The following is a 23,982-nucleotide window of genomic DNA, read 5'->3' as shown; positions in this document are numbered from 1 at the left end:
AAAAAAACTCAATTTATTTTTAAATGTAGTGTTAAAATTCAACAAAAGAAGTAAACAAATTAACCCTATCTACATAGGAAACTACTGCTAAGATCATCATCTTTTCCCCTGTGCAATACAATACAACTATACAATATTATTCAATGAAATAATTGCATTACAACAGTACCTTCCATTTTACTTTGTGGTCTTACTACAGAGGTATCAACTTGGACCTGAGATCCTTCAGGAACAACACGGTGTTTACGGCTGAGTTTTCTCCAGATTCTGTACACTGGGAACACATTTACAGCAGAGACAGTTATGTGATTTTCATAGCAAAAAATAGAAGAAAGTCTTTTTAATTCTATATGCTATCTCATGACGCTTCTGCAGACACACTTGAGAGTTATGGTGGTGTTTCAGGAAGATCACTGAGTGTACTGCATACTCCAATATGCATTGCACTGATGGTTTGGGTAAGTCATAAACTCCTGTTAGTCTGACAGTGGTGTTTTCTCTGCTGAACATATGTACCTAATGAATGTTCTCATTCAGATCATGGGGACTGACCACCCCTGAGAGGAAAAACTCGTGGAGGATAGAGTGTAAGCAACTTTTAAAGATGTATTCCCAATGGATGCACTTCTTTTGTTACAGCACTCCGTAGGCAAAGGCAGGTGAAGTAGTGTGAGATCCAGACCAGTGGTTACATTAGGTAGTTCCAGGATAGCTATGGACACACAGTAAGTCCCTGTCTCAAAAACAAAACAAAACAAAACAAAACAAAACACTGTATTCTCAAGGAATGAGATAGTTCAGGTAATCCTGTAATTGGTGACTATAATTCTCAGTGTACACCATCCCTAAATTGTAGGCCTCCCTTTGCCTATTCTTATGTTTTCTAATCTCTTAATGTTTTTCTCCAGTATATTCTGGAGAAAAACATTAAGAATTAGAATGGCTAATAAAAACCAGTTTTGGACTATTCACAACAATCTCCTGTGTACTTATTTAATTTTGATGATCTGTACTTTGAAAAGAAGATGTGTGCTTATCTAACTTTCAAAGCTGTGACTGATGACTACTGAGTGACACTACCTAAGATTTTAACTACTATTGCAGATAATGTCGTGTGTGGATTCCTATTAATGTGTCTTAGTGCAGGCAGCTGCAAGAAGGTAGAACTCTTTCTTTCTTCCAAGGGGATTATTGTTCCTTTGAGGCCATAAGAAGTGGCTCTTGAGATACATAGCTAAGAAGCCTCATCATTATCTCTGAGCTCTGGTTTATTCATTTATAGAGGGGCACCAATATAGAATTGACCCTGTATATCTGTGATGAGGCTTGAACACATTTGTGTAGGTAAGTTGTTTTCTGAATGTAATTTACGTATCAGATGCTGGAAATTGGGTTGGGAGATGGAATGCTATTTTCCTGGTAACAAAGATTTAGACAAAAATTGTAGCACATTTTCCCAAAATAAGAAAGGATTGCTGTTCAATAGAAGGACAATAGACATATCCATCATTTCTTACATGGTATAAACCTTCTCCTACCACTCCCCCTAAAAACTAACAAACTTTAAAACCACAATTCTCATATCATTAAATATCATAGACCAGAGTGTTGCAATCTACAAAATACAACCACTGTTTACAAAATTTCTGTCTAAATCGTGTCTTAGAAAAGTGATCTCACAATACATACCATATCTGCGTTTTTTGGATTTCCCCTGCAATAAATAAGAAAGAAAAATATTTAATGCCATGATCATGCTGAGAATCGTCTACAAAACCATTGGTTATAGCACCTACTGACATGCTATAATTGTAATCAGAACTGAGTAGATCAGTAAAGATTATTAATGGGTACATTATTTGGTGGTGTCATAGAAAATCTCAGACTATGTTCTTTGTGACAAAAGCTAGCTCCTTTCATCCTTTTCTTACTCAATGTCATATCAGGCAAACCTGTCTGGCCTCGAGAGGGGGCACAACCTTTATCACATGCCACTTATGAAAACTTGTATTTTTTAATAAGATGTTTCTAGAGACTATGGTTTAGAAATAACGAGTATAAGATCCAAAGTTTGAAGTGGTAGAAGCTTACTGTGTCCAGATTGAGGATGTTCAGTGTTCAGCCAGTAACATTTTTAAAAACATGAGGACCAGTGTAAATTAGCGGCTGACACCTTGGTGGGATTGCTCATAAAGCAGAATACAAAGTTGTGACATAAGTGGCATATGCCGTCTTGAATCAAGACCAGTTTGATACAGTTCCAGTCCCCCTCTAGCTAAAAAGACCTCTAATATCCATGTCACCTCAGACCAGTTTCAGGTTTCAAATGTGATACCCACTGAAATATAAGGGCACCACTGAGGTAAGCCTTTTGCCTTAGAGAAAGGAACACCCTCTTACCTTCACCATTTTCACTGGTGGCTTTTTCTCTTCCACTGGTGAAGCTGAACTCTTAGAAGGTTCAGGTGACACTAGGGGACAGAAAGCGACTCTTAGCTCTGAGAACTGAATATTATTTGCAGAGGACCTTTGCTTGATGGGGGGAAAGTGCATGGAATTAGCAGTACAGGTGACTAAACCTAATGACCGAAAAGGCTTGCTTATTGTGGGACTGTCTTCCATGAAGATAACGAAAGGATAAGATATATGCAGATAAATGAGGAACAGATTTTTTTTCTTCTAGGGATTGGGAGGCTAAAGCATTGTCAAAGAATCTGCAATACGTTGAAAAGTTGAAATAAATCTTTCAAAATTTCTTTATGCATTTATTCTGCTTGGGAGGCCCCAAATCTGGCTGTGCATGCAGAAGATTTGACCTTTCTGTGTCTGGTTCTCTTAGGCACAGAAGCCACCAAGTTCATTTTCTAGTCAGCAGTCTTGCACCAAGTACCTTTACTGCTGAGCCATATCACTGACTCTTATATATCACTGACTCTTATGATAAAAATCATGAAGCACACTCATTCCCTTAGATGATTTTGAGTGCTAGGATAATGTTTACTCTCTTCAGTATTAGCTGGCCAGCAGTGGACTATGTCATATGTACATGAAGTAAAGGTCTGATCCACAACTCCACTAGAGTCTCACCGGCATTTCCTAGCATGTTTTTCTAAAAATGGTTCTTTTCTGTTATCTGCATTGATCTTTTTCATTTCCTGAGATGAGAGAGAGAGAGAGAGAGAGAGAGAGAGAGAGAGAGAGAGAGAGAGATACTTGCGGGTTAATGAAAGACATAAAACACCCATGACTAAGGCTCAGAAAATGTCTGGATATCTGGGAGTTAGAGAACATTGTCTAGACAAAGTGTTCGAGTATACAAAATCACCAAGACAGTAACTGATAGAATAAACCACATACGCCTCCATGGCTTGCCCAAAAAAGACACATGGCAATTATGAAAGAGAAGTGGTTGGTGAAGGATGGCGTGAGAGGTAATAAGAAGCAAAACTGAAGGGCAGGTGCCACAACGGGATTCCACTGTCTCTGTCACACGTATAGCTCAGAATTAGGTAGAACTGAGCTGAACTTACAGATATAGTCTGTATATGAAAGGGAGCCATATCCAACTGCAGAATAAGAGAATACAAGAGACGCAAACATACTTCTGATGAGCCTTGCTGGGAGCCTGCTGGAGAGTGACAGTGAAGTCTCTTTTATGAGAGAGACTCCTTCGATTATAACTTTTGTCCTCAGGAACGATGAGACAAGTCAGACTATGCCAAGAGTGTGGACAGCACAAGGGACAGACAAATACTATGGGTGCCTGGAGAGCTAATCTCCTCCCGTCTATATCCTTTCCTCAGATATGTATCAGCAGTACTTTAGGGAAACCCTCAAACTCAGTCTATGTACCATAGAGACTGAAGCCAAGATGCCTATAAAAGTATCAGGTATGGGCATGAGTACAGATCGTTTCTTCAGTCATCATCCATTAATTCAAAGGGATATCAGCCTGTAACCTCCCTTGACACAAATCAACCAGCATGCCAGTTAAGTTTAAGAAGCATACACTGCTAAAAGCTAAACATATCCATGAGGTCTCTACTTAAAGACCACTGCTAGAGTTACAATGAGGCCATACTAGGGATCATGCTATGTGTTTAGTAGTCTGACCTGTGGATGTCATTTAAAGAAGGACTAAATGATCAGTAGAGGACCAAGCAAGCACTACTCTAAAAGTCCCAAAGGACACAGGGACATGATTTCCTATTCTGCATCACCAGGACCACTTTGTAAGTCCTTTATTTATATGGACATTTGAGTACACAGGAGCAGAAAGACTGGCTTTATCACAGATTGAAACCACAAACCATTCACAACAGTAACGTTCACTGTGATGGTCGATCTCAAAAGACAATGTGATAAGGGCCAGATTTCTGGAACATGCCCATAGAGAATTATGTTTTCCTCAATTAACAAGGCTAACCGAGGAAGCAAACTGTTCTGCTGTTAGTGGTACAATTTCTTGGGCTGTGATCCACGACTGCATAAGGAAAGGTGAGCTGAGCATAAGCACTCCTTTATTTATTCTTGTTTCATTGAAGCTCTGCCTCAGGCTCCTGTATCTATGGTTTCTCAGTAAATAGCCCTCAAGCCTTGGATCAGACCAGAAATGCTCTTATCTGTTTCAAATTTTATTCCAACTCTTGACAATCTTGACAATAGCCATGTCCATCTGGAGATGTTACTTTTAGTTCATGTATATTACAGGTTTCTGGGAGAAAGTAATAAAGAGGGTGGCTCATCTATTCCTGTCTGTACGAGGTGAAATGACAAGAACAGAGACAAGATTGTGTCCACCTTTCCTGTGTTTCTTGCTACTCAATGACTATAGTAGAAAAACTCAATTTACTTATTAATTGTTTTGTTAAAATTCAACTGAAGAACCAGGCAAGTTAACTATCTACATGGGAAACTACTACTAAGATCATCATCTTTTTCCCCGTGCAATACAATATCAATCTACAACTACCCAATATCATTTAAAAAAATATTGCATTACAACAGTACCTTCTACTTCACTATGTTGTCTTTCTATAGAACTACCAACTTGGACTTGAGCATCTTCAGGGTCCTTCGGTACAACACGGTGTTTTCTGCTAAGTTTTCTCCAGATTTTGGACACTGGGAATGCATTAACAGCAGAGTCAGTTATGTGATTTTATGGCATAAAATAGAGGATAGCAGTCATTTTTTCTATATGCCATCTCATGACCCTTCTCCAGACACTCTCTTCAGAGTCATGGTGGTGTTTCAGGAAGATCACTGAGTGTACTGCACACCCCAGCATGCATTGCCCTGATGGTTTGGATAAGTCATGAATTCATGTTAGTGTGACAGTGGTGTTTTCCCTGGTGAACATATATACCTAATGAATGTTCACATCCAAATCATGGGGTCTGACCATCCCTGAGAGGACAAACTCGTGGAGCATAGATTGTAACCAACTTTTAAAGTTGTATTCCCAATAGATGCACTTCTTTTGTAACAGCACTCTGTAGGCAAAGGCAGGTGAAGTAGTGTGAGTTCCAGACCAGTGGTTACATTAGGTAGTTCCAGGATAGCTATGGACACACAGTAAGTCCCTGTCTCAAAATCAAACAAAGCACGGTATTATCAAGGAATGAGATAGTAAAGATCATCCTGCAATGGGAGACTGCAATTCTCAGTGTATGCTATCCCTAAATTTTCGGCAACCTTTTACCTATTCTGATGTTTTCTAATCTCTTAATGATATTCTTCAGAACTTACTGGAATGCATAATGGCTTAATAAACACATTTTATAATATTCACTCCAATATCCCTTGAATTTATTTAATTTTGATGCTCTGTACTCTGAAGAGAAGCATGCATGCTTATCTAACTTTCAAAGCTGTGACTGTTTGATGACTCTTGAGTGACACTACCTAGGATTTTAACTAGTATTGCAGATAATGTAGTGTTTGGGTTCCTATTGATTTGTCTTTTTGCAGGCAGCTGCAAGAAGGCAGAAGTCTTTCTTTCTTCTAAGGGAATTATTGTTTCTTAAGGGAATAAAAACTTGCTCCAGAGATACACAAATAAGGAGCCTCATCATTATCTCTGAGGTCTGGTTTATTCATTTATATAGGAGCACCCAAACATATAACAGACCCTGCATATCTGTGATGAGGCTTGAACACATATGTGTAGGTAAGTTGTAATCTGAATTTAATTCATAGATCTGTTGCTGAACATTGAGTCGTGAGATGGCATGCTATATTTTTGGTGAAAAGGATTTAGACTAAAATTGGAGCCCATTGTTTCCAAATAAGAAAGGATTGCTGTTGAATACAAGGACCATAGAAGTGGCCATCATTTATTGCTTGGTGTGGCCATTCGGCCCTACCCCCACTCTCCAAAAGACTAACAAACTCTAAAACCATAATTCTCATATCATCAAGTAACTCAGAATACAATTGTAAAATCCACAATATACAACTACTGTTTACAAAATTCCTGTCTAAACTTTGTCTTAGGAAAGTGATCTCACAATACATACCAAATCTGCGTTTTTTGGATTTCACCTGCAACAAATAGTAAAGAAAATATTTAACGCCATGATCATGCTGAGTAATGTCTACAAAGCCTTTGGTTTTGGCACTGCCTGACATGGTATACCAGCAATCAGGACAGAGAAGACAGCAAAGATTATTAATGGGTACATTATATGATGGTGTCACAGAAAATGTCAGACTCTGTCCTTTGTGACAAAAGCTAGCAACTTTCATCCCTTTTCTGATTCAATGGCATGTCAGGCAAGTTTGTCTGGCCTCGAGAGGGGTGCACAACCTTTACCACTATGGTTGAGAAATAACTTGACTATATGACACAAAGTTTGAGGTGTTAGAAATAGCGTGTCTAGCTTGAAGGTGTCCAATGTTCAGTCAGTAACATCTTTAAAATATGAGGACTTGTGTAAATTAGAGGTAGACACCTTGATGGGATTGCTCATAGAGCAGGACCCAAAGTTGAGACATAAGTGGCATATCATATGCTGTCTTGAACCAAGACCAATTTGGTACAGTTACAGTCCTCTTCTAGCTAAATGGACCTCTAACATCCATGCAACTTCAGAACAGTTTCAGGTTTCAACTGTGATACCCACTGAAATATAAGGGCACCACTGAGTTAATCCTTCTATCTTAGAGAAAGGAACACCCTTCTTACCTTCACCATCTTCCCTGATGGCTTTTTCTGGTCCACTGGTGAATGTGGTCCACTCTTAGAATGTTCAGGTAACACTAGGAGGACAGAAAGCGACCTCAGCTCAGAAAACTGAATATTATTTGCAGAGGATCTTTGCTTGATGGCGGGGAAAGTGCATGGAATTAGTACATGTGACTAAACCTAATGACTGCGAAGGTTGGCTTATTGTAGGACTGTCTTCCAGGAAGATAACAAAAGGCTGAGGTATATCCAAATAAATGAAAAACATATTTTTTCTTTCTAGGGAATGGGAATCTAAATCATTGTCAAAGAATCTTTAATATGTTTCAAAGTTGAAATAAATATATCAAACATTTTTTATGCATTTATTCTGCTTGGGAGGCCCAAAATCTGGCTGTGTATGTAGACGATTTAAACCTTCTGAACCTGGCTCTCTTAGTCTCTCATGTAGCCTCCAAGTTCACTTTCTAGTTGGCAGTCTTGCAGCAAGTACCTTTACTGCTGAGCCATATCACTGGCCCCATAAAAAATCTTATGATAAAAATCACAGAGTACAATCATTCCCTTAGATAATTTTGAGTGTCAGGATAATTTCTATCTCTTTAGGGTCACCTGGCCAGCAGTGGACTATGTCATATGTACATGAAGTAAAGGTCTGATCCACAACTCAACTAGAGTTTCAACTGTCTTTATAGGCATTATTTTCTGAAAAGGGTTCTTTTCTATTCTCCCAAGTGGTTTTTTCAGCTCATGAGATCAGAGAGAGAGAGAGAGAGAGAGAGATTGAGAGAGAGAGAGAGAGAGAGAGAGAGAGAGAGAGAGAGAGAGAGAGAGAGAGAGAGAGAGAAGAGAGCCATTTGGTGATTAATGAAAGACATAGACCCAGGCCTGAGGCTCAGAACATGTGTGTGAGTTTGGGAACATTTTCCGAACAAAGTGTTCAAAGTACACAGATTCTCCAAGACTGTAACTGGCAGAATAAACCACATAGGCCTCCACAGCTTGCCCAAAAAACACATGGCAATTATGAAAGAGAAGTGGTTGGTGAAGGATGGCGTGAGAGGTAATAAGAAGAAAAACTGAAGGGCAGGTGCCATAACTGGATTCCACTGTCTCTGTCACACATATAGCTCAGAATTAGGTAGAACTGAGCTGAACCTACAGATATAGTCTGTATATGAAAGGGAACCATATCCATCTCCAGAATAAAAGATTCCAAGAGAGGCAAACATACTTCTGATGAGCCTTTCTGGGAGCCTGCTGGAGAGTGACAGTGAAGCTGCTTGAAGGAGAGATTCCTTGGATCTAAAGGTTATGCCCCAGGAAAGATGAGAAATGTCAGACCATGCCAAGATGTTTGGACTAAAGTTCTGACAACAGAAGTGTTAGGACATATTATTGGTGCCAGGAGAGTTAATCTGCTCATGTCTGGATGTCCTCCCCAAGAAATCTGACACATCTGGCATCCAACCTGGGAAAGGAACCTATTACGCCGATACTAAGATTCTCATACTCTACGGATTGAGCTAGCCACACCTTGGTGGTGAGAATGCTGATTGCTAATAACTGGACCACACAGGCAGCTACTCTGGTGAGTCAGCCAGGAACACCCTCATGGCATGATTTCCTTCCAATTTTCTCTTTTGTCTTTATTCTACTCTGTTTACTAGGAAAATGTCAGCAATGTACTAAGTTCATCCTCCATGATTTCATTTCCTTGTTCTTTTGGGAGTCTTATATTTTCATTCTTAGTGCTGGGATATCTGAGTAATCAAATTAGATCTTGACATAGAAACCTTAAAATGTGCTCCCTAATATTTTCTACATCATTCCTGTTCCTTCCTTTTGGGCTGCCAGCTCACAAATAATGAAATAGAGACTTCTTATTAATTATGAAAGCTCAGCCTATAGCTTAGGCTTATTCCTAATGATCTCTTTTAACTTAAATTAATCCATTTATTTTAATAAATGTTCTATCACAAGGCATTACCTATATTCTATCTTGCATCTCTTATTTCCTCTCCACCTCTATCTGGCAACTTTGACTTCTCTTTTTTTCAGAGTTCTCTCTGTACCTGGAATTCCCACACAACTCCCTGCCTTGGCTATTTCACATTCAACTCTTTATAAACCAATCACAGTGACACAGCTTCACACAGTGTTCAAATATCACACAATATCAAAAGCCTAAAATGACCACAATACTTTATGACTAGGACAGTGAATATCGATAGTTGAGTTGATAAGATTCCGTTCCTGAAGTCTGACTATATATAAGACAAGGCTAACTGAGGAAGCAAACTGTTCTGCTGTTAGTGGTATAGTTTCTTGGGCTGTGATCCACGATTAAATAAGGAGAGGTGAGCTGAGCATAACATTCCTTTATTTATTCTTGTTTCATTGACGCTCTGCCTCAGGGTCCTGTATCTATGGTTTCTCAGCAAGTATGTGCATCACATTCATGAAATTATAGCAAAGAAAACCCCCTTCCTTATTGTGTCTGGTCATAGTATTCCATCACACAACTTAGGCACAATTTCCATGGAGAGCTACTAAGCACAGTCATAGCCTTGGACATTTGGTAGGGACAAATGCTGAAAAGTGTTCGGTGTTAAAACTCTGCCTTCAATGTCAGAGCCAGAAGCAAAGCGAAGCTAAAGCTGACATAGACAACACTACCATGATGCCTTTGGGAGAGGAAAAGCACAGAGCCCTCCTGCCATTTCCGTGTCTCTACTGTTCTTTCCCATAAGCACCGGGTGTGACACACTACTCCAGGGACCAACAAGCCTTGGGTCAGACCAGAAATGCTCTTATCTGTTTCAAATTTTGTCCTAACGCTTGACAATCACCATGTCCACCTGGAAATTGTTACATTCAGGCCATCTACATTACAGGTTTCTGGGAGAAAGTAGTAGAGAGGGTGACTCACCTATTCCTGTCTGCACAAGGTGAAATGACAAGAACAGAGACAAGATTGATTCCCCTTTCCTATGTTTCCTGCTACTCAATGACTGTAATAAAAAAACTCAATTTATTTTTAAATGTAGTGTTAAAATTCAACAAAAGAAGTAAACAAATTAACCCTATCTACATAGGAAACTACTGCTAAGATCATCATCTTTTCCCCTGTGCAATACAATACAACTATACAATATTATTCAATGAAATAATTGCATTACAACAGTACCTTCCATTTTACTTTGTGGTCTTACTACAGAGGTATCAACTTGGACCTGAGATCCTTCAGGAACAACACGGTGTTTACGGCTGAGTTTTCTCCAGATTCTGTACACTGGGAACACATTTACAGCAGAGACAGTTATGTGATTTTCATAGCAAAAAATAGAAGAAAGTCTTTTTAATTCTATATGCTATCTCATGACGCTTCTGCAGACACACTTGAGAGTTATGGTGGTGTTTCAGGAAGATCACTGAGTGTACTGCATACTCCAATATGCATTGCACTGATGGTTTGGGTAAGTCATAAACTCCTGTTAGTCTGACAGTGGTGTTTTCTCTGCTGAACATATGTACCTAATGAATGTTCTCATTCAGATCATGGGGACTGACCACCCCTGAGAGGAAAAACTCGTGGAGGATAGAGTGTAAGCAACTTTTAAAGATGTATTCCCAATGGATGCACTTCTTTTGTTACAGCACTCCGTAGGCAAAGGCAGGTGAAGTAGTGTGAGATCCAGACCAGTGGTTACATTAGGTAGTTCCAGGATAGCTATGGACACACAGTAAGTCCCTGTCTCAAAAACAAAACAAAACAAAACAAAACAAAACACTGTATTCTCAAGGAATGAGATAGTTCAGGTAATCCTGTAATTGGTGACTATAATTCTCAGTGTACACCATCCCTAAATTGTAGGCCTCCCTTTGCCTATTCTTATGTTTTCTAATCTCTTAATGTTTTTCTCCAGTATATTCTGGAGAAAAACATTAAGAATTAGAATGGCTAATAAAAACCAGTTTTGGACTATTCACAACAATCTCCTGTGTACTTATTTAATCTTGATGATCTGTACTTTGAAAAGAAGATGTGTGCATATATAACTTTCAAAGCTGTGACTGATGACTACTGAGTGACACTACCTAAGATTTTAACTACTATTGCAGATAATGTCGTGTGTGGATTCCTATTAATGTGTCTTAGTGCAGGCAGCTGCAAGAAGGTAGAACTCTTTCTTTCTTCCAAGGGGATTATTGTTCCTTTGAGGCCATAAGAAGTGGCTCTTGAGATACATAGCTAAGAAGCCTCATCATTATCTCTGAGCTCTGGTTTATTCATTTATAGAGGGGCACCAATATAGAATTGACCCTGTATATCTGTGATGAGGCTTGAACACATTTGTGTAGGTAAGTTGTATTCTGAATGTAATTTACGTATCAGATGCTGGAAATTGGGTTGGGAGATGGAATGCTATTTTCCTGGTAACAAAGATTTAGACAAAAATTGTAGCACATTTTCCCAAAATAAGAAAGGATTGCTGTTCAATAGAAGGACAATAGACATATCCATCATTTCTTACATGGTATAAACCTTCTCCTACCACCCCCTAAAAACTAACAAACTTTAAAACCACAATTCTCATATCATTAAATATCATAGACCAGAGTGTTGCAATCTACAAAATACAACCACTGTTTACAAAATTCCTGTCTAAATCGTGTCTTAGAAAAGTGATCTCACAATACATACCATATCTGCGTTTTTTGGATTTCCCCTGCCAATAAATAAGAAAGAAAAATATTTAATGCCATGATCATGCTGAGTATCATTTACAAAACCATTGGATATAGCACCTACTGATATGCTATAATTGTAATCAGAACCGAGTAGATCAGTAAAGATTATTAATGGGTACATTATTTGGTGGTGTCATAGAAAATGTCAGACTATGTTCTTTGTGACAAAAGCTAGCTCCTTTCATTCTTTTCTTACTCAATGGCACATCAGGCAAACCTGTTTGGCCTTGAGAGGGGCACAACCTTTATCACATGCCACTTATGAAAACTTGTATTTTTTAATAAGATGTTTCTAGAGACTATGGTTTAGAAATAACGAGTATAAGATCCAAAGTTTGAAGTGGTAGAAGCTTACTGTGTCCAGATTGAGGATGTTCAGTGTTCAGCCAGTAACATTTTTAAAAACATGAGGACCAGTGTAAATTAGCGGCTGACACCTTGGTGGGATTGCTCATAAAGCAGAATACAAAGTTGTGACATAAGTGGCATATGCCGTCTTGAATCAAGACCAGTTTGATACAGTTCCAGTCCCCCTCTAGCTAAAAAGACCTCTAATATCCATGTCACCTCAGACCAGTTTCAGGTTTCAAATGTGATACCCACTGAAATATAAGGGCACCACTGAGGTAAGCCTTTTGCCTTAGAGAAAGGAACACCCTCTTACCTTCGCCATTTTCACTGGTGGCTTTTTCTCTTCCACTGGTGAAGCTGAACTCTTAGAAGGTTCAGGTGACACTAGGGGACAGAAAGCGACTCTTAGCTCTGAGAACTGAATATTATTTGCAGAGGACCTTTGCTTGATGGGGGGGAAAGTGCATGGAATTAGCAGTACAGGTGACTAAACCTAATGACCGAAAAGGCTTGCTTATTGTGGGACTGTCTTCCATGAAGATAACGAAAGGATAAGATATATGCAGATAAATGAGGAACAGATTTTTTTTCTTCTAGGGATTGGGAGGCTAAAGCATTGTCAAAGAATCTGCAATACGTTGAAAAGTTGAAATAAATCTTTCAAAATTTCTTTATGCATTTATTCTGCTTGGGAGGCCCCAAATCTGGCTGTGCATGCAGAAGATTTGACCTTTCTGTGTCTGGTTCTCTTAGGCACAGAAGCCACCAAGTTCATTTTCTAGTCAGCAGTCTTGCACCAAGTACCTTTACTGCTGAGCCATATCACTGACTCTTATATATCACTGACTCTTATGATAAAAATCATGAAGCACACTCATTCCCTTAGATGATTTTGAGTGCTAGGATAATGTTTACTCTCTTCAGTATTAGCTGGCCAGCAGTGGACTATGTCATATGTACATGAAGTAAAGGTCTGATCCACAACTCCACTAGAGTCTCACCGGCATTTCCTAGCATGTTTTTCTAAAAATGGTTCTTTTCTGTTATCTGCATTGGTCATTTTCATTTCATTTCATTTCATTTCATGAGAGAGAGAGAGAGAGAGAGAGAGAGAGAGATACTTGCGGGTTAATGAAAGACATAAAACACCCATGACTAAGGCTCAGAAAATGTCTGGATATCTGGGAGTTAGAGAACATTGTCTAGACAAAGTGTTCGAGTTAAAGCTGACAAAGACAACACTACCATGATGCCTTTGGAAGAGGAAAAGCACAGAGCCCTCCTTCCATTTCCGTGTCTCTACTGTTCTTTCTCATAAGCACAGGGTGTGACACACTACTCCAGGGACCAACAAGCCTTGGGTCAGGCCAGAAATCCTCTTATCTGTTTCAAATTTTATTCAAACTCTTGACAATCTTGACAATCACCATGTCCACCTAGAGATTGTTACATTCACCTCATCTATATTACAGATTTCTGGGAGAAAGTAATAGAGAGGGTGGCTCACCTATTCCTGTAGGCATCATGTGAAGTGACAATGGCAAACACAAGATCAAGTCTCCTTTCCTATGTTTCTTGTTACTCAATGACTCTAATAGGCTAACTTCAAATTTATTTTTAATTTTTTTGTTAAATTTCAACTGAGTAATTAAGAAAATTAACATATCTACATAAGAAACTACTGCTAAGATCATCATCTTTCCCCCCATGCAATACAATATCAATCTGTACAACTACCCAATATCATTCAATTAAATTAATACATTACAACAGTACCTTCTATTTGATGTTTAGGTTTATCTGTTGAAGTGCCAGCTAGGATTTGAGGTCCTTCAGCATCCGTCTGATGTTGTTTTCCCAAGCTATTGGATACTAGTAATGTAATAACAGCAGAGACAGTTTTATAAGCTTCAATAATGGAAAACAGAGAAAAACAGCAATGATTCTGTTTTTATACATATTATCTCATGACCGTATCAGGCACTGTTATCAGAGTCAGTGGTGTTTCAGAAAGATCACTGAGTGCAGTGTATGCTTCAGCATGCTTTACACTGATGGTGTAGTTAAGTCATAAATTCATGTCACTGTGAAAGTGTTAAAAGAAGAGCAACATGCCGAACAGACTGAACGTGATAGAAGAGAAAGTGGGAAGTACTCTACAACACATGGGCACAGGAGACCACTTCCTACATATAACCCCAGCAGCACAGACATTAAGGACAACATTGAATAAATGGGACCTCCTGAGACTGAGAAGCTTCTGTAAAGCAAAGGACACTGTCACTATGACAGAAAGGCAACCCACTGACTGGGAGAAGATCTTCACCAACCCCGCAACTGACAAAGGTCTGATCTCCAAAATATATAAAGAATTCAAGAAACCAGACTGTAAAATGCTAATAAACCCAATTAGAAAATGGGGCACTGAGCTGAACAGAGAATTCTCAACAGAAGAACTTCAAATGGCCAAAAGACACTTAAGGTCATGCTCAACTTCCTTAGTGATCAGGGAAATGCAAATAAAGACAACTTTAAGACACCATCTTACACCTGTCAGAATGGCTAAAATCAAAAACACCAATGATAGCCTTTGCTGGAGAGGTTGTGGAGAAAGGGGTACACTCATCCATTGCTGGTGGGAATGTAAACTTGTGCAACCACTTTGGAAAGCAGTGTGGCGATTTCTCAGGAAATTCGGGATCAACCTACCCCTGGACCCAGCAATACCACTCTTTGGGATATACCCAAGAGAGGCCCTATCATACAACAAAAGTATATGCTCAACTATGTTCATAGCAGCATTGTTTGTAATAGCCAGAACCTGGAAACAACCTAGATGCCCTTCAATGGAAGAATGGATGAAGAAAGTATGGAATATATACATATTAGAGTACTACTCAGCAGTAAAAAACAATTACTTCTTGAACTTTGCATGCAAATGGATGGAAATAGAAAACACTATCCTGAGTGAGGTAAGCCAGACCCCAAAAGAGGAACATGGGATACACTCACTCATAATTGGTTTCTAGCCATAAATAAAGGACATTGAGCCTATAATTAGTGATCCTAGAGAAGCTAAATAAGAAGGTGAACCCAAAGAAAAACATATAGACATCCTCCTGGATATTAACCTTCATCAGGCGATGAAAGGAGACAGAGACAGAGACCCACATTGGAGCACCGGACTGCAATCTCAAGGTCCAAATCAGGAGCAGAAGGAGAGAGAGCATGAGCAAGGAACTCAGGACCGCGAGGGCTGCACCCACTCACTAAGAGAATGGGGATGTTCTATCGGGAACTCACCAAGGCCAGCTGGCCTTGGTCTGAAAAAGCCTGGGATAAAACTGGACTCGCTGAACACAGTAGACAATGAGGACTACTGAGAACTCAAGAACAATGGCACTGGTTTTTGATCCTACTGCACGTTCTGGCTTTGTGGGAGCCTAGGCAGTTTGGATGCTCACCTAACTAGACCTGGAAGGAGGTGGGTGGTCCTTGGACTTCCCACAGGGCAGGGAACCCTGATTGCTCTTTGGGTTGATGAGGGAAGGGGACTTGATTGGGGGAGGGGGAGGGAAATGGGAGGCGGTGGTGGGGAGGAGGCAGAAATCTTTAATAAATAAATAAATTAATTAAAAAAAGAAGAGCAACATGGCTGTGTTGTGTTGTCTTTGTACCTTATAAGGAGCATATAAATCTGTCTTAGAGTCACATAAACACAATAAAATTTATAAACTCCCTTATTTCTGTGTGGTGTACACTAGGCTGCTATACACTGACATACTGTGGGATTTGTCAGTTTAAAAACATGGACACACAAGTATATATTCTTTCATCCATACACACACACACACACACACACACACACACACACACACACACACACACACACAATGAAAGCTTGCCCTCAAGGAAATGGACATTATACTACAAAATTGCATGTGGTGTATGTTAAATGGCAGAAGAGCCGGCTACATATGAGTGACTCCAGGTAGCATAAGGTTTGTGTTGGTTCCTTATGTACAGAAGCACAGAGAGTGAACCCATACCTGTTCATGCCTTGCTCACCAAATTCATACCTTGTCTATATTGTTATGTTTTCTTTTTCCAGGAAAGATCTCTACTTTAGTCTATCCCGAAATTCATTCCATAGCAAAGAATGACCTTGAACATATGTTCCTCCTCCTTCTACATCTCAAGGACAAGGATTAATAGGATTGACTCACCCTGGGTTCATTTTAAGCAGAACTAGGAATCAAAGTTGAGGTCCTAGACATGCTCAGCATGCACTGAGGCAACTGGGTCAGAAGCTCCATCCCATTTTAGAATACTTGCTTCCCTTAATCAAACTACAGTTCAACCAAGTACTGAAAGTGTAGTTGCACTATGCATAAAATACTTTTGAAATAAGTCATATGTGGTTCACTGCTGAATATATGTATCTGAGTGGTCACACTGAAAATATGTGGACCAATCACAACTAAGAAGAAAACTCCTGGAGCACAGAGAGTACACCTCACTGTTAAATGCATAGTGTCACTGGGTGTGATAGTGAACCCCCTTTTTAAGAGTACTCTACAGGCAGAGGTGAGTTTTAGGTCAGAAAGGTATATATGTAGATAGTTCTGGGAGAGACATGCAGAGACCTTGTCTCAAAAAAAGTAGCGAAAACCAAAACCAAAAACCCCTTATTGCCTGAAAAGTCATATAGTATAGATCAACATCTATGTAGAGACTGGAATTCTTAGTGGACACAGTGTCCAAATTGTGTTGATTTTGTGTCTATATTAATGTTGCTAAACACCTTAAAGCTTTTCAGGTTTTATTGGAAGGAACCAGTTGAATCTGGCACAAATCCAGTTCACACACATCCATCCAATCTCAATACAGGAGTAGTTAGCACAGAATCTGGGATCTGTACCACAGCATGGACTATTTTCTTTCATACTTGCTAATTTCTGCAAGCAGGTGAATTTCACTACCCAGGCATTCTGACCACTGTGGTAGTCATGGCAGTGTGTGGGAATTCCTGTTGCTTTGACTTATTGCAGGCAGATTTTGGAAATTTTGATGCTCTCCCATGATTATTGTGCCCTTGGTGGTGTTAATGCAGTTTTTGTACTGCATATGTAAGGATCCTCATCACTTATTCTGAGCCTTAGTTTATTCATCACTTTTGGAAATCACAAATCAACCCACTAATATGGGTTTGGTGAGCTTTAAACACACTGTTTTCGTAACTTCTGAATATTAAAATTTACAATTTTAATAAAAATCAGTTGAAGTTCACCCCATAAGGCTCATTTCCAGGAGGAAGAAGGAGGAGGAAGAAGAATTCGAAGAAGAAGAAGAAGAGGGAGAAGGAACAGGAGGAGAAAGAGAAGGAGAAGGAGAAGAGGAAGAGGAGAAGAAAGAGGAGGAAGAGGAAGAAGAAAATAGGAGGAGGAGGAGGAGAAAGGGGAGGAAGAGGAAGGGGAAAAAGAAGAAAAGAGGAAGAAGAAGAAGAAGAGGAGGAGGACGAGGAGGAGGAGGAAGAACAGAGGAGGAGGAGGAGGAGGAAGAACAGAGGAGGAGGAGGAGGAAGAAGAGGATGAGGAGGAGGAGAAGAAGAAGAGGAAGAAGAAGAGGAAGAGGAGGAGGAGGAAGAGGAGGAGGAGGAAGAGGAGGAGGAGGAAGAGGAGGAGGAGGAAGAAAAGATCCCAGAACAAGGACAGAGCCTGGACTGGGTCTTCCATGGCTGACTTATAGCCAGCTGACACAGGGGCTTGAATCCTGATTTTTTTCATAGCAGTTTCTTTGGAAATGGAGCTAGGTGACATGGATATCTGCTTAAATAAAATAAGATTAGACACAGCCTGGAACACAAAACCCCAAACTAAAGAGGTCACAGCTAAATGCAGCAACTGTAGACACATGACTGATTCCTTACTTGAGGCATCATTCTGTTTAAATCAAACTCCCAACTGTCAATTGATACCTGTGGTTTTGCTTACTGTGGTACATTAAACAAAAAAGCAAAGTGAGAATTTGTTTAAGTATGTAACTACTGAATACATACCTCAAAAACATATACATTTATTTAGTTTGGAAGGGAACAAATCAGAGGACATTTTGTGTCCAGTTCTCCCCTCCCATTAGGTGGGTTCTAGGGTTAGAATCAGAACATCAGGTCCGGTGACAAGTACCAATATTTACTGAGCCATCTCACTCTCCCCATTAAAATACATATTGCAATTGAAAATCATATTGCCACCAATTATTAGATCATTTTGAAACCCGGAAGAACTGACAATCCCTTCAGCATATCTCACAAGCATATTTCAACCCCCATCAACTGATATTTGCTGATTCTGTATTAATCATAAAGAACATATAATTTTAGCTTTGATAATATATACATTTTACTGAAGAAGTCAATTTAGCATGAGGCATATGTGTAACTCTTAATCCATTCATTCTTTGACATACAACAACCATTTTTTTCAAGAGTGGAGAACAGTAATAAACACACTGTGTCTTCTTTCATCTTCTAGTCTTTCTTTTTAATTCTATGAACTTTTGTATTCAGGTGTTTTGTGGCAACCAATTCAGAAGGAGCTGCACTGGTGAAGAATAAGAGTCTGGATTCTGTTGACCATTCAAGTCCTTTAACATAGCTCTACATAAGAGTTGCTCAAGGATGATGCATATTCTTGAAACTGGGTAGATATCCTGAGTACTTTTATGTTACTCTTTCAGAGAGTGTAGCTCACAAGGTCTCTGCACTTCTAAAGGCCACATGTGTATTGCCATTAGACATCAATTAAAGATCTCCCTATTTGGAAGGCCTCAGCCCTCCCTTGAAGTGATGTGTCAGGATTTGTAGACTCTTCACAAATATGAGCACCTCTATATTTAGGTTTTGATCGATTCATGAAGACATATATAGCTCAATTTTGTGAAAGAGCTCTGAAAGCAGGTCAATAACTAAACCATGTAACACATGAAAACAACAATAAGAGTTAACACATCGTCTCAGAGCTGCACATGCACAGAGCACAATGACCTTTTCAGGCAATTCCTTTTGTTCGCTATATATGTACTCTTTATATGCATTGATGATTGTAAAACAATATTAACTCTCTAGTTAGTTCACCAGTCTCTATCAGTCATCTGAGTCTCTACTTCTTTTGTTGAAATAGTGATCATTCAGGCAAGACAAAACAATCACATTACAAGTGTGAAATTTATAATAATATCTCTACTTCTCCAATTCTTTGAGATTAAATAATTTCAATACAGAGAACCTTACTTATTGCACAGTATATCTATGAAAGAGTGCTACAGTATTTATATATAGGTAAATCTTAAGAACAAGCTCAAAGGATGGAATATGAATTTGTGTGTGTATATATAGAGTGAGAGATAGATAAAATACACTCATATATCTATACACACATTAAACTCTAAAGTCAAATATTTCACAGAAAATATAATAACACAATATATAATAAAACATTATTCTAACATTGCCAAAGTTATATATATTTAAAAAAGATAATTTGAGAAATATTAACCAGTCTAAATGAAGAAGTACTCCAAGGCTAGAAATGACATACCTCGACTGGCACAACAGTTCCCCATTATACTCTAAATCAAACACAATTATCAATCTCAAATTTTTATGCATGTACTCCGAGCAAACTCTCAAAGTATACTGGCACTCAGAACTGAGGCAAGTACAAGTCAGCAGCGTGTCATAGAACTTCCAAAGTGAGGTCAGTTCCATATTATGACATCCAACAGCTGCTATCCAGGCAGGTCTGTTCCTACATGTCCAAGACTACAGTATGGGTTACTACAAATGCCAATGTACTGTACTTAAGAATGGTCAAGTATAAAGTAAATGTCCCCCTCCTCCCAGAAAGAAAGCCTATCCTCAAGGAAATGGACACAGTACAGAATTACTCTGTGGTTTCTGTTAAATGGCAGAAGAGTCGGCTATATATGAGTGAATCCAGGTAGCATGAGGTTTCTGTTGGCTACTCATGTAACCAACAGTAGAGAATGTGTGTATTTTCCCTGTTTACCTTCACTGTTTATATAAGAATCTATAGGAAGGCCCTAGCTCAGCAGAAATATGTGGTCTTCCTCCAAAAGTTTCAACTACCTTGGTGCCCCTGAGTGAGCCATTCTCTGATTAGAGGACCTCTAAAATAAGGCATGTTTTCTAGAAATACTCAGATTCAAAGTCACTCAAAGCAAAGTGGTCACATGATGTTTAGGATGACTAGAAACTTCCCTCCAAGTAGCCAAGCCTGGATATTCCCTTATCATGAATTGGCAGGAGCAGCAGCCAGGTGTATTGGTAATATAACCACCAGTGACTTTACACATCACTTTCATGGTTACATTCTCATTGGCTATCTGTACAACTTTTGTTTTGGCTAGATAGTAGAAATGACTACAGGATCACTGAAAGTGTACCATAACTGATTATGCTGTCCTCACCAAAGTCCTAGCTTCTCTATATTATGTTTTTTTCCTCAGAAAAGATCTCTGTATTTTTTTTAACTATTGTTCTTTGGTGGCCTATTACGCAGCTTCCCAATATGGAGACTTATTTTTATTTTTGCCAGCCTTAATATGGCTATTTCTAGCCAGCTTTTCTCAACTCAAATTAGCCCATCTATCTTTTGCCTCTGGGATTTTATCTTTCTCTATTCTATATAACTTTCTTTCCTTCTCACTCTGTGGCTTGCTTGAAGTTGGGTGGCTGATCCCTGGAGTCCTCCTCTCCTCCTTTTCTCACTCCTTGATCTTTATTCCCTGACTTCTCCAATTTATTTTCTCTGCCTATCAGCCCCAACTATCCTTTCTTCTGCCTAGTTATTGGCCATTCAGCTCCTTATTAGACCAATCATGTGTTTTAGGCAAGCAAAGTAACACAGCTTTACTGAGTTAAACAAACGCAACATAAAAGAATGCAACACATCTTGTATCATTAAATATCCCACAGCACAAACAAATGTAACAAATCCCAAATTCATAATCCAAAATGAATCAGGTCGTTGGCATTTCCTTCAAACTAAAGAGACAACCTCACTGGCTAGGGTGAGTCAAAACTGTTGCACCTTCCTACCAACCCAAGTCCATGCTCGCTCTCTCTCTCTCTCTCTCTCTCTCTCTCTCTCTCTCTCTCTCTCTCTCTCTCTCTCTCTCTCTCATTCTCTCAAATAAACACACATACAAAACAACAAAAATCTAAAACCAAAATATACATACTCATTAAATGTACAATCCTCCAGGAGGACACTGCAATTTTAAATATTTATGGACTAAAAACAAGGGTAGCTATATTTATAAAACTACTACAGCTAAAATCACATACTGACCCTCACACAACAATAGTGGGTGATTTTCATTACACTCTTGTAGTAAGAGCTGCAGGCCTGCTTTCATCCAGCTCATCCATAGCCGGCTCCCGCACGGCTAGCTTTACACCAGATATAACAACACACAAACTGTATTCATTTAAACACTGCTTGGCCCACTAGTTCTAGCCTCTTATGGGCTAATTCTCATATTTTGCCTAGCCCATTTTTTTGAGTATAATAATGGGGTTCTTTATTTAAGGGGGGACTCGCAGATCACAATGGGGAACAAGAACAGAATCCAGCATCCAGGTGTGAGAGCAGAGAGAGAGCGAGAAAGAGGCAGGTGTGCACTTTTGAGTACCCAAAGTCACACCCAACCTGTTCCAGTCTCTCGAAGGCCACTGGCTGAAGGAGGCCATCAATAACCCTCAGTCATACTGGGAGGGGTTTGGGGTATAGAGTGATGGAGGAGACCAGGAGATGCTGCTTTCCTTGACTCAGCCTGACTACAGCAGCTTACTCCTGCCCTCCTCCAGTACTGCCAACAACGTGAATGTAAGACAGAAACAGGATGAAGACAGGGAACAACAGTGTTTGTGCACTTCTCTGAGACTGAAGCTGGGCCAGTCTTGGCACTTCCTGCTCTAGCTCCTGACAACCAGCTGAGGGACTGGAGTCTCAGCCTTTTCCTTCCTCATTCTCTTTGCTTCAGCTCTGGCTTGAGAGTGATATTTTTTGTGCTTCTGACCCTCTGTGTATGTGATGTCATCCAGGTACCAGGTGGTCTGGCTCAGCCATCAGACCTGTGTGTCCATTCCCAGCATTAACCACTGAGTAGAAAACACGGTTGCCCCAGCTACTACAATACCATGTTTCAAAAAGTACTAACGTTTACTCATCACAGTTCTAGCCTTTAAATTTTAATATTTTCATTTTCCAGTAAGAGTTTTCCATCTCACCTCAAGATTCAGGGACAAATCCTGATATTGAGCCAGAGAAAAATCACCTCTTCTCACCCTTTGTTTCCGCCTCATGGGGCTCAGGTTAGATTCTTCCAGAAAGTGCTCTACTGGAACAAATGTACCCAGGACTCATCCTTCAAGAAGCTGATGGTTGGCACAGTACTTAAGAGTTGCTAGTGACTCCCACACCCCTCAGGTGCCTAGCCCATTTTTAGTAATCTGTGTAGCACCAGTCTTCCTGGGAAAGATTCAGCATGTCTGACCTGGCGGCTTGCTTCATTGTGTCTGCACTGGAGAGCAGCGGCCCTGGCATCTGTCTGAGACATCTTACCTCACTCCCTCTTCCTCCCAGCATTCTGTTCTGTTTACTCCACCCACCTATGTTCTAACCTATCAGGGCCAAGCAGTTTCTTTATTAATTAACCAATGACCTTCCTCCATTATTTCCCCTTTTTCTGTTTAAACAACAAAAAAAGGAAGGCTTTAACTTTAACTTAGCAAAATTACATATAACAAAACAGTTATCAAGTAAAAATTACAATATTTACATCTATTTTATCTTTATCATAACTAAGGAAAACTATAACTATAACTAACTATTCTTCAACTCCATCAAAGACTCCAGAAAGATACAATATTACCTAAACAAACAAGAAATAAGCAACTTTCAAACACTAGAAATGACAGAGACATCTTGCTGCCTGGACAGTCACCCAAAGTTCCTCTGTACCGTTGGGGCATCTATCTTCAGTCTACAGGCCCATAGTATCCAGAGACATTTCCATGAAGCAGGAAATTTCAAAGTCAGTCTAGTCACTATCTGTTGTGTCCTGCAGAATGTCTTCCAGACTCCTTCATGAATCAGGAATCCTGAAAGACTATCTCACCTTTAGGCAAGTTCAGCAGTCCTCTCTCTGCGGGTTCTTTGTGTCCAGTTTATGCAATAATCCAGGCTAGAGCAGTTTCTTGCCCAAATGGCTATCAAACTCCATAAGGAGCCTCTTCGATGCCCATCTTCTTCTTGAAGTAGATTGGTGTTTCCAGGAGCAGACATGTCTCATTGTCATAAAAAACCCTAAGTTATTAAAACATTAAATAGTATATTCCGTAGTCTTTGAAAGATATGAAGAATGCCTATCTAACTGAAACATATATCTATATATCTAGAAAATCTAACTAACATGACTATAAACTTGACTATTATTAATGATTATCCATTAACAACCTATATACATTTTAAAATGAACTACACAATCACAATACCTTAATCAAAATCAGAAACACATATAACAAAATTGACCTTAAATTTAAATCACTAAAGCAAAATCCATATCAATGTAAATTATTCATACCTATATCATATCCCCCT

General features: G+C 39.4%; 1 protein-coding gene and 2 long non-coding RNA genes across 3 annotated transcripts in view; all 3 read right to left on the bottom strand.

The window, feature by feature from the left end:
* Window positions 1-7,198, bottom strand: part of LOC142846732 (uncharacterized) — a 34,943-nt gene extending 27,745 nt beyond the window's left edge. Inside the window, exons 1-6 of the mRNA XM_075967558.1 lie at window positions 7,190-7,198; window positions 6,522-6,546; window positions 5,011-5,124; window positions 2,401-2,471; window positions 1,690-1,714; window positions 170-274 (exon numbers count right to left, since the gene is read on the bottom strand). Coding sequence (XP_075823673.1) covers window positions 170-274; window positions 1,690-1,714; window positions 2,401-2,471; window positions 5,011-5,124; window positions 6,522-6,546; window positions 7,190-7,198 — 349 coding nt within the window. The remainder of the gene's footprint in view (window positions 1-169; window positions 275-1,689; window positions 1,715-2,400; window positions 2,472-5,010; window positions 5,125-6,521; window positions 6,547-7,189) is intronic.
* Window positions 7,199-10,385: 3,187 nt separating this feature from the next.
* On the bottom strand, window positions 10,386-12,669 carry LOC142846975 (uncharacterized). Its single transcript, XR_012910103.1, has 3 exons — window positions 12,609-12,669; window positions 11,898-11,922; window positions 10,386-10,484 (listed from the first exon to the last, which is right to left on the bottom strand). It is a non-coding gene; the product is annotated as an uncharacterized LOC142846975 (long non-coding RNA).
* Window positions 12,670-14,077: 1,408 nt separating this feature from the next.
* The window catches only part of LOC142846974 (uncharacterized), a 46,582-nt gene continuing 36,677 nt past the window's right edge, over window positions 14,078-23,982 (bottom strand). Inside the window, exon 3 of the long non-coding RNA XR_012910102.1 lies at window positions 14,078-14,167. This is a non-coding gene — a long non-coding RNA (uncharacterized LOC142846974). The remainder of the gene's footprint in view (window positions 14,168-23,982) is intronic.

This window comes from Microtus pennsylvanicus, chromosome 3 (genome assembly GCF_037038515.1).
Source record: "Microtus pennsylvanicus isolate mMicPen1 chromosome 3, mMicPen1.hap1, whole genome shotgun sequence".
Classification (NCBI taxonomy): domain Eukaryota; kingdom Metazoa; phylum Chordata; class Mammalia; order Rodentia; family Cricetidae; genus Microtus; species Microtus pennsylvanicus.
Note: the sequence above shows the minus strand (reverse complement) of the source record. Positions and strands in the feature narration are given on the sequence as shown.